The following is a 15,366-nucleotide window of genomic DNA, read 5'->3' on the forward strand; positions in this document are numbered from 1 at the left end:
CACTGCACACGCACAGCTCTAGTATGACACCATTTTGCATTGAATTTATTTTTGCATTTCTCTTTAAAGAGTATTTGTGGCCAAGCATGGTGGTGCGCACCTTTAATCCCAGCACTTGGGAGGCAGAGGCAGGTGGATCCCTGTGAGTTCGAGGCCAGCCTGCTCAACAAAGTGAGTTTAAGACAGCCAAGGCTACACAGAGAAACCCTGTCTCAACAAAAAACAAACAAACAAATAAACAAACAAAGGCCGAGGCAGCAGGATCCATACCTGCCTGGGTGATTCTGTGTCTCCAAAAAGCAAAACAAACAAACAAACAAACAAACAAAAGAAGAGATGAGTTGATTGTGTGTGTGTGTGTGTGTGTGTGTGTGTGTTGTGTGTGTGTGTGTGTCTTATGTAGCCCAGGCTGACCCAGAAGATTTGATCCTCCTGCCCTCCAACTCCCAAGTGCTGTGATTATAGGGGTACATCATGATGTATTGGGAATTAAGCTCGGGGCTTCCCTCCCGCTAGGCAAGCAATACCTATTGAACTACACTTCTAGTATTCCTATACCGAGACAGAGACATGGATGCACCACGGGAGAGAAAAACTCACCAGTAGAGGGCCCTTGAGCTGTGGGAGCCTGGCAGAGCTGTCTTACAAAAGGCTGCCCATCTGTTATCTTTGAAATGAAAGAGGCAGGGAGAATCTGTCCCCTGCTCATCACTAGGGAGGGTGAGAAGGCCAGGGCTGAGGCAGGGGGCTGGCTCCTTGCTCTTGACTCATGCAATGAGCTGTGTGACCTTTGAAAAACCAGCTTTTGCTCTCACTGGGCTCATTAACTCACTGGTAAAAAAAAATCAAAGGGCTGGAAATCAGAAGGGAAGTGCTTCCTCGCTGTGTTGGAGACTGAAGGTCACAGAGGAGTCAGTCAGCTGCCAGCCACAGGAGCCGTCACATGATGAGCTTAGCATGGCATAGACTTGGGAGACAGATGGTGCAGTCATCAGACACAGTGGACCAGCACCTTGTTCACAGGAGAGGCAGAGATTTACACAAAAGCAGAACACATCAAAGCAAGCAACTGTGTGTTCCTTCACAGGCATACATCTACCTCAGGCCCCTGCCATGTGACTCCTAAGCATTTACCCACCAGAAAAGAAAGCATACATTGGACCAGCTAGATGACTCAGCCAATAAAGGTGCCTGCTGCCAAGCCGGAAGATCTGGGTTCAATCCCCAGGACACACATGGTGGAAGGAAGGAACTGACTCTTGTACTGACTTCTACATGTATACCATGGTACATGTGTGCCTACATATTCACACACTCAATAAATAAAAGGGGGGTCACACACAACTTCACTCTATATGAATATTCACAACTGCTTCTTTTGGTCAGAACTGGAAACAATACAAAAATACATCTCTCAAATGGTAACTGGATGGACAAGTTGGGATATTGGATGAAGTGGAATACTATGCAACAATAAAAAGGTGCAAGATCTAAGGGTGACATCATAGTGCTCAGTCTCAGGAAGGGCTCACTTGGAACCTGGACCAGTGACTTAGCTCTGAGCACTGCATATTTCCCTCTGGTGATTAGGGAAGGAGATACTTGCCAAACAGCAGCAGAGTGTATCCTGACCACACTGTCCTTACTGTGGCCCTGATGTGGGGGTGTTGGAATGACCCTTAATGACAGCCCGACACCCACAAACATACTAATGAACTCTTACTCATTGCCAGCTGATATAATTTCCCAACCAGAGGTCAAGTTCCTGGTTCTGCTGCCACCAGGGCCTCAGCCAGGCTGGGAGAGGTCACACAAAAGCTGAGCCAAAAGAGCAGGCAGCAGGAAAGCAAACTCAAGCCTGTGACTCATCACTGCCACATGGGTTGGAGGAGAAGCACCTACCACCCCTGTGGGACACTCCCACCCCTATGGGTCACTCCACTCCTATGGGACACCTTCACTCCTATAGGTCACTCCCACCCCTATAGGACATTTCCACCCCTATGGGACACTCCCATCCCTATAGGACATTCCCACCCCTATGGGACACTCCCACCCCTATGGGACACTCCCACCCCTATAGGACATTTCCACCCCTATGGGACACTCCCACCCCTATGGGACACTCCCACCTCTATGGGACACTTCCAGGTGTCCAGTTGTCAGCATTATATGAGGAGGGATCTAGCCATGGACAAGTACCAAGTGCTGAGATCAAGCCGGGAGAAAGGTCTAGAAAAAAAATCCTTCCTCCTTCCTCTCATAAGGTGAAGAGGGTGGGCTGCCTAAGACTTCAGGACAAGCACCCAGCGATGGAAGCATGAAAGCCTTTGTCTGGTATAGGTTTTCTGAAAAGCATAAACTGCCAGGCTGACCCTTGACTGAGTCCCTGCCACTGTCCTAGGCTATGCACCTTGACTGCAGGAGGCCACCTGCACCTGTGCGCTCAAGCAGGACAGCAGTAGGTGGTCCTCCCCAGGAGTGGGCTCCTCAGCTGTGCTGAGGGTTTGGGATGAGACATTCAGGGCTCCCACCTGGTCCCGGGAGGGCACATGTACAGCACGTGTGTCAGCACAGCTGGGCTCAGTCGTCTGGCAGTCCGGTGTTTTGCAGGGCTCTCTTTTGGTTTTGAGACAGGGTCTCATTGTAGCCCAGGCTAGCCTGGAAATCCTGATCTTTCTGCCTCCACCTCTGAAGAGCAGGGGTTGTAGGAGTGCCTGGCCATGCTCCACTTCCCCAGCTTGTTAATTTCCGTCTGCAAACACGCCCACTCAAGAGTTTCAAAAGACTGTCCAGGTGGGTGGGCGCTCAGCTACGCAGGGCCAGGCTTTGGCTCAGCAGGTAGAGTGCAAGCAGGAAGCTCTGGGTTCTGTCCAGCACAGGGTAAAGAAGGCATGGTGGTGCGTGCTTCTAATTATAGCACTGGGGAGGTGGAGGCTTAGGTTATCCTCTGCTACGTAATAAATCTGAGGACAGATGGGGCCTCTCCAAACCAACAAGCCGAACATTGTGAAGCCATCATTTTACTATCAAATGGAATGTACATACTGATTTATTTCTGAGCAGCCCATACAAAGAGGAGCTGGTCCTAGAAGCACAATGTTGTCAAAGATAAACAGATAACCGGTAAATCATGAGTGAATAGATGAGGTTCACCCAGACCACGGAACACTGCACAGCCGTGAAAGGCCCTGTCTACCTTATTTTTGTTGTTGTTCAAGCTACAACATGCACAAACCTCAAAAATGTTAAGAAACCAAGACACACAGAGAAGCCCAGGTATCATGTGACTGTTTATGTGAAATACCCTAACTAAGCAAATCTATAGAGACGAGACACAGACGGAGGCACAGGTGACTCAAGGGCTCAAGGCTCCTTCACGACGTGATGAAATATGAACTTCACTGTGAATGTACTGGAAACCAGGCATTGCACTGAGGGGCTGGGAGCACCGAGGGACCTGTCACCCCAGCATTAGGAGGCAGAAGTTGGAGAATCAGGAATTTGGGGGTAGCCTGAGCTACATGAGACCCTGCCCCCCCCCAAAAAACAAAATTATGTGGGGTATGAACTCAGTCTCTGTAAAGATGAACCCCACCCCACAAAAAAGACTTCTTACCTCAGAGCTCCAGTAAGCCACTGGTGGCAGTCCATCAGTCTCCTTCCTTCCTTCCTTCCTTCCTTCCTTCCTTCCTTCCTTCCATTCTTCCTCCCTCCTTCCTTCCCTCCCTCCCTTCATTTTTTTCTTTTTTTAAAAAAAGATTTATTTATTTGTTATGTATACAATGTTGTGTCTACATGTACACCTGCACGCCAGTGGAGGGCACCAGATCTTATTATAGATGGTTGTGAGCCACCATGTTGTTGCTGGGAATTGAGCGCAGGGCCTTTGGAAGAGTAGCCAATGCTCTTAACATCGCCATCTCTGCAGCCCCATCTTTTTCTTTTTTGATACAGGATTTCAATGTGTAGTTCTGGCTGTCCTGCAACCCACTATAGACCAGGCTGGCCTCCGACTCCCAGAGAGCCTCCTGCCTCTGCCTCCCAAGTGCTGGGACCACAGGTGTGCACCACCACACCTGGCTTCCTCTTGCTGAGCACGCACATGCGGCAATGATATGTGTGTGGTGGGAGGGGCAGAGGACAGCCTTTCAGTGTTGTTCCTCAAGCCTCGTGTACTTTTTTGTTTGTTTGTTTGAGATAGGGTCTCTCACTAACCTGTAATTCCACAAGTAGGGTAGGTCAACTGGCCAGCAATCCCCTGGGATTTGCTTGTTTCTGTGTAATCAGTCCTGAGATTATAAACACACATCACCAGGCTGGCTTTAAAAAAAAAAAAGCAAACAAAAGAAAAAATCCAACGAAACAAAAATGGGTGTTGTGATGCTGACTGAGCCTTTCCCCATGGACTCCTTGAAAACATTATTGAAATATGAGCTGGAGTCTTTTTAGACTTGACAATGGCGGTCGTCATTTCACTTAAATACCGATCTTATTTCTGTTACATTCACACTGCACTCCACCCCACTGCATTAACTGTTTCAGTAAATTATAGGACTTGGCATATTTGGCACTGGGATTGAACCCTAGGGGTGCAGCAGTCATCCTGCCTTACCTAACTGTACGTGGGCCTGCCACAGGGCACCCACATGCAGGAGTGCTGCTCGCACTCTTCTCCCCAGTGCTGGCCTTGGGTTCGCCTGTCCTGTGGGTGCCCCCTCCTCCCTTCCATTCCATGGAGTCCAGGGTGACCAAGAGAGGCCTTGAACGTGTGATCTTCCTTCCACGCCTAAATGTGGGAGGGTTGGCTGTGGCCCCCACACTTTGCTGGGGCGCTGGAGTGATTTGTACATGTGAATGTTATAAGTACCTTTTTTCCCACCACTGCTGGTGTGAGACTATTGGGTGGAGGCCAAAGAGGCCACTGAGCACCCCACGGCTCACAGGCACCCCAACAACACAGAATGATGCAGCTGGTGCCAAGCTGTATTCTAAGCAGCCCTGGGCGAATGTTAGACCCTGCAGCTGCTCTGCTGTGAACAGCTCCTACACGGCTACCCTGCAAGCACGGCTACTTGAGGCCCCCTTGTCCTATTTGTAAGTGCCACTGAAGGCTGCCTCCCTTCCTTTCTGGAGGCAGGACCTGGCAGGACTGACGTCATCTCAGCATCTGTTACACTTGTGAGTGGTGCCGCGGCGCTTGTGTGAGGGTCAGAGGACAGCTTGCAGGAGTTGGTTCCCTCCTTCTACCACGTGAGTCCAGGAGACTAACTGAGGCTGGCTGCTCTGAGCCATCTCTTAGGTCCATGGCATTGTTTTGATAGCACAACAGCCTTCTGTCGAGGTCACTGCTAGGTCCTGGAACGCAGCACATACCCAGTCAGGGTTTCCAGATGATCCGTTTCCTATGAACACACCCCAGCCTAGAGAGAAATCAGCCACAAAGGGCCTGGACATCAGTTCTGTGGTAGCTTGTGTAACATGTTCAAAGGTCTGACTCCCTCTCCAGCACCCATAAGCCTGGTAAAGGGGTGCTCGCTTGTATCAAGGCATAGGGAGGTGGGGCAGACAGATCAGAAGTTCAAAGTCACTCTTGGCTACAGAGCCACATAGAAGTTCATGGCCAGCATGGGGTATAGAACTCTCACAAAGGAAGGAAAGGGGGGAAATTAAAAAAAAAAAGAAAGAAAAAGAAAGACAAGACACGGGTGGCGGGCGCAACTGACCAAAACTGACCTAATTCTTTAGGAGGTCGTCTGCACTGTCTGCTGTAAAGCAGTCAAGCCTAAGCCAGTATGTTACCATCACACTGGGCTGGAGAGATAGCTCACTCCTTGGCTGTTAGAGGAAGGGTTGTTGTTATTGAGTCATATTTAGGCATTTCCCCTTCTAACTACAAAAACAATACAATGAAAGCATCTCTGTGGTAGCCAGCCCACACTGGTCATGCCACTAGAGGGGTGTGGGGGTCCTCCAGGTTCCATGTACAAGTGAGGCCTAGAGTGCTCACCTGACTCAGCGGGACTTTTCCACTACATCAGGCCGTGGGTGGGACTCCAGGCCAGACTGAATGGCCGACAGTAGGGAAAACCAAGCACGGGCACCCTTTAGCCGGCATGTCAGCGAGGCATCCTATGAGCTTCTGATGGGGGCTCGGCCACCAGATTACAAACAGGCAGCCCTAACCCCTTCCTCCACACACAGACAGAAAGACACACACACAAACACTCTCACAACTGTCTTGGGCGGAGGCCTGCACTGACTCACTGCTGCCAGGAACAGGGCAAGCTGTACATAAAACAAGAGAGCATGAAGTCTGAAGAGCAGCAGAGCAGAGAAACCACACAGAAAGGCCCTTAGTGACACCGGGCGCACCGTCTCATGATGCTCCCGTGGCAGCAAACAGCTGGCCATGTCACTGTCATCAGAGACACCCCTCTGCCATGTGGGCGCGCGCACGCGCACACACACCAAGCTCCAGGAGCACAAGCCTACACATTCCATTTTAGAAACAATTATGTAACAGACCCCAGGCCACGCCCATTCACCTACATACACACACCTAGGAAGACACACACACAGACACCTCAGCCAGACACAAACACACACATTCAGCACTGCCTGAGACTGAGGCCTGTGACAAGGAGGCCGAGTCCCAGCCACCACCTCCCACTTGGCATAGAATGAACATTCTTCCTGCTGCTTTCATTTCAGACACGAACACAAAATGCAAATTACAGCGTAGGAAAGCATTCTCAAGTCCCACCCCCACCCCGCTCGGTCTTGCCATGTGCTCTTTTTCTAGAGTCTTTCAGAGACCTGGGAGTGGTGAGGCTGCCTCTCACCCCAGCGCTGGGTTTGTGGGAGGGGAGGAGGAGGAGGAAGGCGCCGCTGGAACTCCCTGGCTGCCTCAACTGTGTAATGACCTGGTTCAAAAACAAAACAGAACAGAAAAACCAGTAAGTGGCCAAAGTGCTGCAAATGACACAGTGCTACTAAAATTCCTTCCAGAGAGGTCACAAGCAAGGTCTACATCTCCTCTGTAGGTCAAAAATGATAAAGCAAGGCAGGATTCCGGCCAAGCTCACGCAGGGAGTAGATGAGTTTACTGAGACTCCTTATAGAGCGTAGGTGAGCGGTTTCTTACAGGGGTGTGGGTGCTCCTCTGCCACAGTCATTACAGAGCAGGGGTGAGGTTGTCCCCACAGCTACACTGATGGAGACCCCTCCCGCCTAGTCTTCCTGGGTCTCCAGACCTCCAGGCTATAGGGAAAGAGGTGATAGGGAGTAGAGGGAAGGTCCCACGACACTCCATGGGGATATGTGGGTGCACAGTTAACAATCCAGCTGGGATGATCACCTGTAAACCAGTACCGCTAACCCCCCTAGTAAAGCCCCCCAGGCCTGTACAAAGCACTTGCCTAAGGTGGGTGCATTCCTTGGTTCAATTCCTGGTAGTAAGGAAGGGCTAGGCAGGAGGAGAAATGGCAGAGATCAGACGGGGTCCTGTGAGAAGCTTTCACACCCATCCAACATTGCAAATCAAAGCCGCAGCCCAAGGGGCATAAAATGTCTGTGAGCCAGTCACCCCGGCTTCCTGCATCACCCTCCTGGCTGCGGCCATGCTTTGGTCTGGTCTGTCTTCTCTACCAACAGGCTCACCTGAAAATAACCACCTCTCCATATACTCAGGCAAGGCAATGAGCATCACAGACAGCCAGGTTCAAGGTCCCTCCTTGGAGAGTCTACTGGGAATGCCCCCACATTCTATTTTGAGGAAGCCTAGGATGTACAGTGACTGCTCTCCACATGGCAGTCACACGGCCTGGGTGCATCCCTGGGTCTCAGGGACCAGCTAGCCTAGCCTACTTGTCCAGCCCCCAAGAAACAGTGGCGGGAGAGCCTAAGTTCACAGAAGTGTGTAGCCATCTGGCATTGAACTCCATGTAATATATATTTTGCAGTTCTCGACACAGAGCCTTTGTTTGGAAGACTCTGCGTGTGTAATTAATGCCAGCTTGAGATCAGTTACATTATCACAATGACAGCCAAACTTTCCAACTACACAGCCTTGAACTTGACCGAAGAAAAGAAAAACCAGTGGAGATCACAAGCACACCAGTAGGGGATTCAATGGCCACATAAGCCACAACTAAATGACTTGATTTCCCCCACACCTTCCAACATGAAGCTGTCACCACAGGTAGGAGAAAAGGGGGGGCACCCACACCATTGGCTCAGTACCCCCTCTCCCAGCATCCCACAGCCATCCCAGTCCTTGAACAAGGAGGGTTTTGTTCGGAGAATGAATAAGGACAGCTTTCTTCTTGGCATTTTATTAAAACTTGAAAGCTGTGGCTCGCTGCCATCAATGACGCCTGTGGGCTCTCCCCACAGCCAAGCCTTCGAATGCCACTCGTTAGCAACGGTCATCTTGCTGTGGCTGAATACTCAGCAAGCCGGAGGTGTGGGTCAGGAGGGGTTTTCTAGTGTGCCGGGGCAACGCCTGAAAACACAACACAAAGCCTTCCTTTATGGCAGGTGAACTAGACTGTTCACCAAGTGACGAGAGATTTTATTTGTTTAAAAGCAGATAACACCAAAGTCGTATATGGTACCCATAATACACTGCAAAAGTGATGGCTAGCGCTTCTGGATCATTGCATGAATAGCTCAGTCTGTATCTTAGCCAATATGCAGATTTCTGTTCCGGGTCGGCCTGTTGTCATAGGCTGTTTTTTTGCAGCAGTTCCTGGGTGGGTTTAGGATGGAGGCAGGATGTCCTGGGAAGCTGGCCGGACGGTGTCAATGTTATAGACAGAGTGGTCACCCTAGTAAGGGCCTGAACTTGTCTTTGGCATCCTCCCATCTGGCCCACTGATGTTGGAGGGCAATGTTGGTGCCACACAGGCTCATGTCCATGCCTCAGATTCCCCTGAGGGAGTTCCAGCAGCCAAACTCTCAGCATGGGCTCAAAGAGCGGTCCTCTGACTCCCCCGAAGAGACCCCATATAGACAAGGTTCTCAAAACCACACCAAATCCACATAGGCGGGAGATGAAATTGCCTTTTTCCTTTGATAGAAAAACAGAACAAAACCCCCAGTAGGTACAGTGGCACGTGTCTAGAACCCTGGGTGTATGAGAGGCAAAGACTGAAGGATCACGTGAGCCTAGGAGTTCAAGGCTAGCCTGGGCAACAAAGCCAGACTGTATACCAAAAACTAAAACAAAACCAACTAAAAAAACACACCAGCAAATGGAAAAACGAGGCTGTATTATGATTACAAAAATCACGTGTCTCCCTGCCAAGTAACTTCTGTGTTTAATAAGAACAGAAACTGTGTGAGGAAGAAGCCGTTCACAGGAGTGTAGCTGAAGGGGGGGGGGCTGGCTGTGAGCCTTTTATTTTGTACTTGTGACCTTATCCGTACATATCTGGTGGGTGTCGGTGGCCCTCTGTGCACTTGGAAAAAGGAAACCATATGAAATTAAAGTGATTCTGAGTGCTAGAGAAGCCTGCAATTACAGAAGTACAAAGTCTTTTAAGGCAAGGTCTCTGTCATCAGGGATGGGGAGAGACGGAACAGTTCAAGCTGAATAGTGAAAAATAAGGCAAACTGTGGCTTCTAGGTTTGAGACTGCCATCGGAAAGGCCCACCGAGGAAGGGGAGGCAGCCAATGGCAAATCAGTGGAGGAGACACAAACGGGGTAGCAATCACAGTTAATGGGGTTAACCCAAGCAGGGTGGTAAAACCCTTGAAACGACACTCAAGGTCCACGTCTTTGCATGTGCAGGGCATGGCTCCAAGCAGCAGTTTCTGAGGTTTGGAGGTTTGTTACTTTTCCAACCTCTCCTACCCCCTAAAGACACAAAGACGGAGCCCATGAAGAGAGGAGATCGAGGAAGGAGCCTCTTCTGGGTGTGCTGGGTGAGGGTCGGGTGACTTCTGGTAGCACATTGTCTACCATCTCCCTTAAGGCTGGCCGGCCGAGTCCTACAAGCGCTTGTAGGTGCCCAGAAGCGCTTTGCAGTTGGGGCAGTAATGGTCCACGTCCTGCAGGGCGTCTACGCAGAATGGGATGAAGCAGCAGCCAGCGATGCATCTGGACAGAGACACAAGGGACATGTCACCAACTGCAGGACCCCCCCCCCACCGGTGGGCTGGGGGTGGAGCTGAAGGCCTGAGCTGGAAGAACGTGTCCCTGCAATGCACAAAGGCCAGGGTTCGATCCCCAATACCACATGTGCAAGTCTGTTATCTCTGCACTCAGGAGAGTCACGAGTTCAAGGTGACTTTTGACTACTGGTGAGCTGGAGGCCAGCCTCGACACATGAGACCCTGAGTGGAAAAGGAAGGGGAGGGTCTTTGCGAAAATAATTAAGTCTTGGGCTGGCTGTGGTGGCGCACGCTTTTAATCCTAGCACTTGGGAGGCAGAGGCAGGTGGATCTCTGTGAGTTCGAAGGCCAGCCTGGTCTACAAAGCGAGTCCAGGATAGCCAAGGCTAACACAGAGAAACCCTGTCTCGAAAAAACAAAGAACAAACAAACAGAACAAAAAAATTAAATCTTCTGATACCCAGCTATTCTGGAAACTTCCAGTGGACCCCCCAAACCCAATGGCAGTATCCTCTTTACGAGATTATGCCACACAGATTAAAGATTATGTATGAAACAAGCCAGGCAGGGTGGCACACACCTACGATCCTGTCACTAGAAAGCCAGACACAGGAGGATTTAGAACTAAAAGTCAGCCTGACTCAAAAACAACAAAACACCAGCACTCAAGGTGTAGCTCAGAGGCAGAGCACTGACCTAGCATGTGCAAAAGCTGTGTTCTAGCCCTGCCCCCCACCCTCCAAAAAGTCAGGCAGGAGGAGGAGCACTCTGGGCACAAAGCCCTGGGTTCTATCCCCAACACCACATAAAGCCAGACACCAGATGTGGGCTGTAATCCCAGCTCTAGACAGGCAGAGACAGGAGGATCAGCTCAAGGCCATCCTTGGGTACACTACGACTCCAAGGCCAGCCCAAGCTACATTAGACCCTATATAGGAGGAGGAGGAGGAGGAGGAGGAGGAGGAGGAGGAGGAGCAGCCGCCCGCCATCATCTTAGATGAACATTGGCAAACTGGTTTGTAAAAAGGCTGCACAGGCCTCCCTGGTTGATAGAGTGAGTTCCAGGACAGCCAGGGCTACACAAAGGACACGCTGTGAAAAATAAATAAATAAATAAATAAATAAATAAATAAATAAATAAAAAGGTCCCAGTCCACATTAGACACGTTAGAGGGCTCATGGCCTGTGTTCTGCCTGCTCAGCCCTGCCTAGGACCATCAACATGAAGAGGACCAGCAAATGAGCTGAGCAGCATCCACTCAAACTGAAACCGAAGATGTCTGGGTTTAGCTTGGGGACAAAACTGTCTTCAGGGTTCTAGTGACCAGGAAATCAACTTCCCCAGATGACCCTTCTTAACAGTCCACTGTCATCCACACATGGAAAGGGCTTCCCACAGCCTTGGGCCCATGGCGGGAACATGCCGGTCACGAAGACCCAAACACTGCTGCTTGCTCACTTCTCTCACCTGTGAGGTCCCTGCAAGCCCAGACACACAGACACCTCACTCTCACCACACACCCAGGAAACCGATGTGGGTACTCAAACACAGGGTTCACAGTGAGACCCATCACACACACACACACACACACACACAAACCCCACAAACTTAACAAGTTGGAAAATAAAAGAGGCAGAAAGAGCTGGGCAGAGGTGGTGCAGGTTTTTAATTCCAGCACTCAGGAGGCAGAGGCAGGCAGATCTCTGAGTTTGAAGCCATCCTGGTTTACAGAGCCAGTTCCAGGACTGCAGGGCTACACAGAGAAACCTCAGTAGAAAGCCAGTCTTGACTTCAGAAGTTGGCTCACAAGAGGCTAACCTTTTGTTACTCCACCCCATTTCAAAGACAAAAGGTAGTTTTGTTGTTGTTGTTATTTTTTTTTTCTTTTCTTTCTTTCTTTCTTTTTTTTTTTTTTTGGTTTGTTTGTTTTTGTTGTTGTTGTTGTTTTTTCGAGACAGAGTTTCTCTGTGTAACCTTAGCTGTACTGGACTTGCTTTGTAGACCAAGCTGGCCTCAGACTCACAGCAATCCACCTGCCTCTTCCTCCTGAGTGCTGGGTTTAAAGGCGTGTACCACCACACCCGGCAAAAGGTAGTTTTAATACAAATAGACCAAAACAGTGAAAGTCTCCCTCCCTCCATTTTATTTTATTTTACTGACACAGAATCTCACTATGTAGCCCTTGCTGGCCTGGAACTCACTACATAAATCAGGCTGGCCTTGAACTCATAAATACCTGCCTGTCTGCACCACCACAGCAGGCTGCTTTCTTTTTGATGAGTTGGGGGGAGTAGGGGGTCTTAGAATGTATCCCAAGCTAGCCTTGAACTTACATCCTCCTGTCCGTCTTCCAAGACCAGGATGACAGATAATGCACCTTCAGGCCCAGCAGCAACTTGTGGTACTGTGGACGGAAACCAGGCCTCACACATGCTAGGCAAGTTTCCACCACTCTACCACATCCCCAGCCATCATTTTACTTTTGTTTTTGAAAACAGGGTCTCATGTAGCAGGCTAGCCCTAAACCCTTTATGTGGCAGAGGCTGGCCTTAAACTACTGATTTTCCTGCCTCAGCCTCAGGCATGCTGGGAGTACAGATATGTACCATTACACACAGCTTTTTTTTTTTTTTACTCTGTGGACACCGTCTCACTCAATTGTCCAGGCAGGCCCTGGGCTTGTGATCCTCCTGCCTCACCCTAAGCGCTGGGATGGCAGACCTGGTTAGCAGTGAACTGAAGTCTTTTCTGCCCAGAGAACGGATGCTGCACAGACAAGACAGAGAAGGACAGGCTCACAGGCCCCTGTCACCACTTCTTCCCCAGACAACAGAGACTCTCTAAGGTGCAATAAGGGAGAATAACATTTCTCCACCTAAGTTATAAGCAGGCAGTAAGGAGATGTGGGCTGGTCACCCAACAGCGAGGTCTCTTCTCACTTAGGATAACGCATGTCGCTGTGGTTAAGTGGCTCACAGGCCAGAAGAAGGTGGTAGGGTTCCCAGTATTAACTGCTTTAGGAAAAATATACTGCAGTAGAAGTTTGGCTTCTTTTAAAACTCTGTTATGGGGGGCTCGAGAGATGGCTCAGTGGTTAAGAGCACATTCTGTTCTTCCAAAGGACCCGGGTTCAGTTCCCAGCACCCACATGGCAGCTCACAACTGTCTGTAACTCCAAGATCTGACAACCTCACACCAATGCACATAAATTAAAAATTTTTTTTAAATATTAAAAAAAACCCTCTGTTATGTTATGTAAACATGTTTTTATTTTAATCTCAAGTGTGGGGTCTGGTACTGCCTTAGTTTACCCACAGCTGACAATAGCCTCACTCTGGATGTGGCATTTGTCAGCTGGAGAGAGTTTAATGCTGAGGACTTGGAGAGATTATAAATATCAGAGCCCAGAGAGAGAAGGCTTGGAGGGCTTCTGCGGGACAGACTGAGGAGGCAAAAGGTTGCAGCTCCTTCCTGCTTCTGCTTTGGTTATTTGCTGATGCTGGGCTGCTGAGTATCCCTTCGTGATGACTGAGGGCATTTTCCCAAAGACCCTGATGCCCCTAACCAGCTGGAACTAAGTCTAAAGAGGTCTATGTCCTTTCTAACCTTCTTTCTTTCCTACCTAGGCTTGGGGAGTTGGAAAGAAGATAGAGGCATAAGGAACCCCAAAAAGAGTAGAGTTTAAAACCAGACCTATGAGATGCAATTGCTTTTGCTCAGATTTCTCTCCCAGAACAGAGACTAAAGCCGGGCCATGGTGGTGCACGCCTTTAATCCCAGCACTTGGGAGGCAGAGGCAGGTGGTCGCTATGAGTTCGAGGCCAGCCTGGTCTATGAAGTGAATCCAGGACAGCCAAGGCTATCATAGAGAAACCCTGTCTCGAGAAAAACAGAAACAAAACCCAGAACAGAGACTAGCATCTCTTTCAGTGCAGACATAAATATTTATGTAAGCCTCCTGCACTGGCAATGGGGAAATGCCAGAGGCTGTAAAGGAGAATCAAATGTGTGTACAAATGTATGGGATGTTTGAAGCTTTTCTCAGAGATGAGCAAGAAATTTCAGGTCGTGAAATTCTAGAAGAACATGAAGGCCGAGGGTCCCACCCTCTGCAGATGTGAACAGCTGCTATGAGTCCCTACATGAACACAGCCCAGTGATTTCCATGTGTGTTAAGAGCAGTTTCCACCTGGGGGAGGGGGGAACTCTGCAGCCTCAAGGGAAATTCTGGCAGTTGCCCTGGGGGGGGGGGCTCTACAAAGATCTTGACAGCAGAGACCGGGTGTACTGTCCAGATACCTCATTTTTAACTCCTACACTCATTCATCGTGTAGGTGGGAACACCGATGTGTCATGGCGCGCATGTGCAAGTCAGAGGACAGCTTTTGGGATCAGGTCTCCCCTTCCACTGTGTGGGTTCTGAGGATCAAACTCAGCTTGTGAGGTTTGGTGGCAAGCACCTGCTGAGCCATCTTGCCTGCCTTGTTCTGTGTGTTATTGAGTCGAGGGTCTCACTCTGTAACCCAGGCTGCCCTCACATGTCATTCCTCCTGCCTTCACCTCCTTCTGTTGGAGTTGGAATTACAGGAGTATGCGCCATGTTCAGCTTTCAACATCCTCAAGCAGGCCAAGGGTATGGAGACAAGGTGCTAGCCTAGCATGCTGAGACCCTGAGTCCCAACCACAACACCATAAAAACGGGAGGAAGATTGAAATGTAATATGAATAAATTAATAAAATATATTTTTAAAAAAACGGGAGAAAAAGGAAGTGTTCTACAGGTATATGGGGATAACTCAGTCAGCAAGAATTTGCCTTGCAAACACGAGGGCCGAAGTTCAATTCCATGAACTACATGGTGGAAGAAAAGAACTGACCACTGAAAGCTGTCCTCTGACCTCCACATGTGCTCCATGGCATATGTCCCTGTACACACACACACACACACACATAGAGAGAGAGAGAGAGAGAGAGAGAGAGAGAGAGAGAGAGAAAGAGAGAGAAGTAATTTTTAAAATTACTGGAAACCAGGCATGATGGTATCAGTTTATAATCTTGGGGCTGGGGAGTTACAGATTCACTACTCAGTCACCCAAACCTACTCTGCACGTCTAAGAGCAGAAAGAGACCTCATCTCAATAAACAAGACAAACAAGAGGCTAACCTTGGCCTCTACAGTCAGGCATACACATGTGCGCACACATACACACATTCCTACAGTGCGCAGGACAGCCCGACCACAGCT

At 49.5% G+C, this 15,366-nt stretch overlaps 1 protein-coding gene across 1 annotated transcript in view; it reads right to left on the reverse strand.

Annotated features, from left to right (window-relative positions):
• Window positions 1-8,531: 8,531 nt before the first annotated feature.
• Window positions 8,532-15,366, reverse strand: part of LITAF (lipopolysaccharide induced TNF factor) — a 38,637-nt gene continuing 31,802 nt past the window's right edge. The window contains exon 4 of the mRNA XM_084763179.1: window positions 8,532-10,106. Within this exon, the coding sequence (XP_084619305.1) occupies window positions 9,998-10,106 (109 nt within the window). The 3' untranslated portion in view covers window positions 8,532-9,997. The remainder of the gene's footprint in view (window positions 10,107-15,366) is intronic.

Source organism: Acomys minous, assembly GCF_964271855.1.
Source record: "Acomys minous genome assembly, chromosome: 16".
NCBI lineage: Eukaryota > Metazoa > Chordata > Mammalia > Rodentia > Muridae > Acomys > Acomys minous.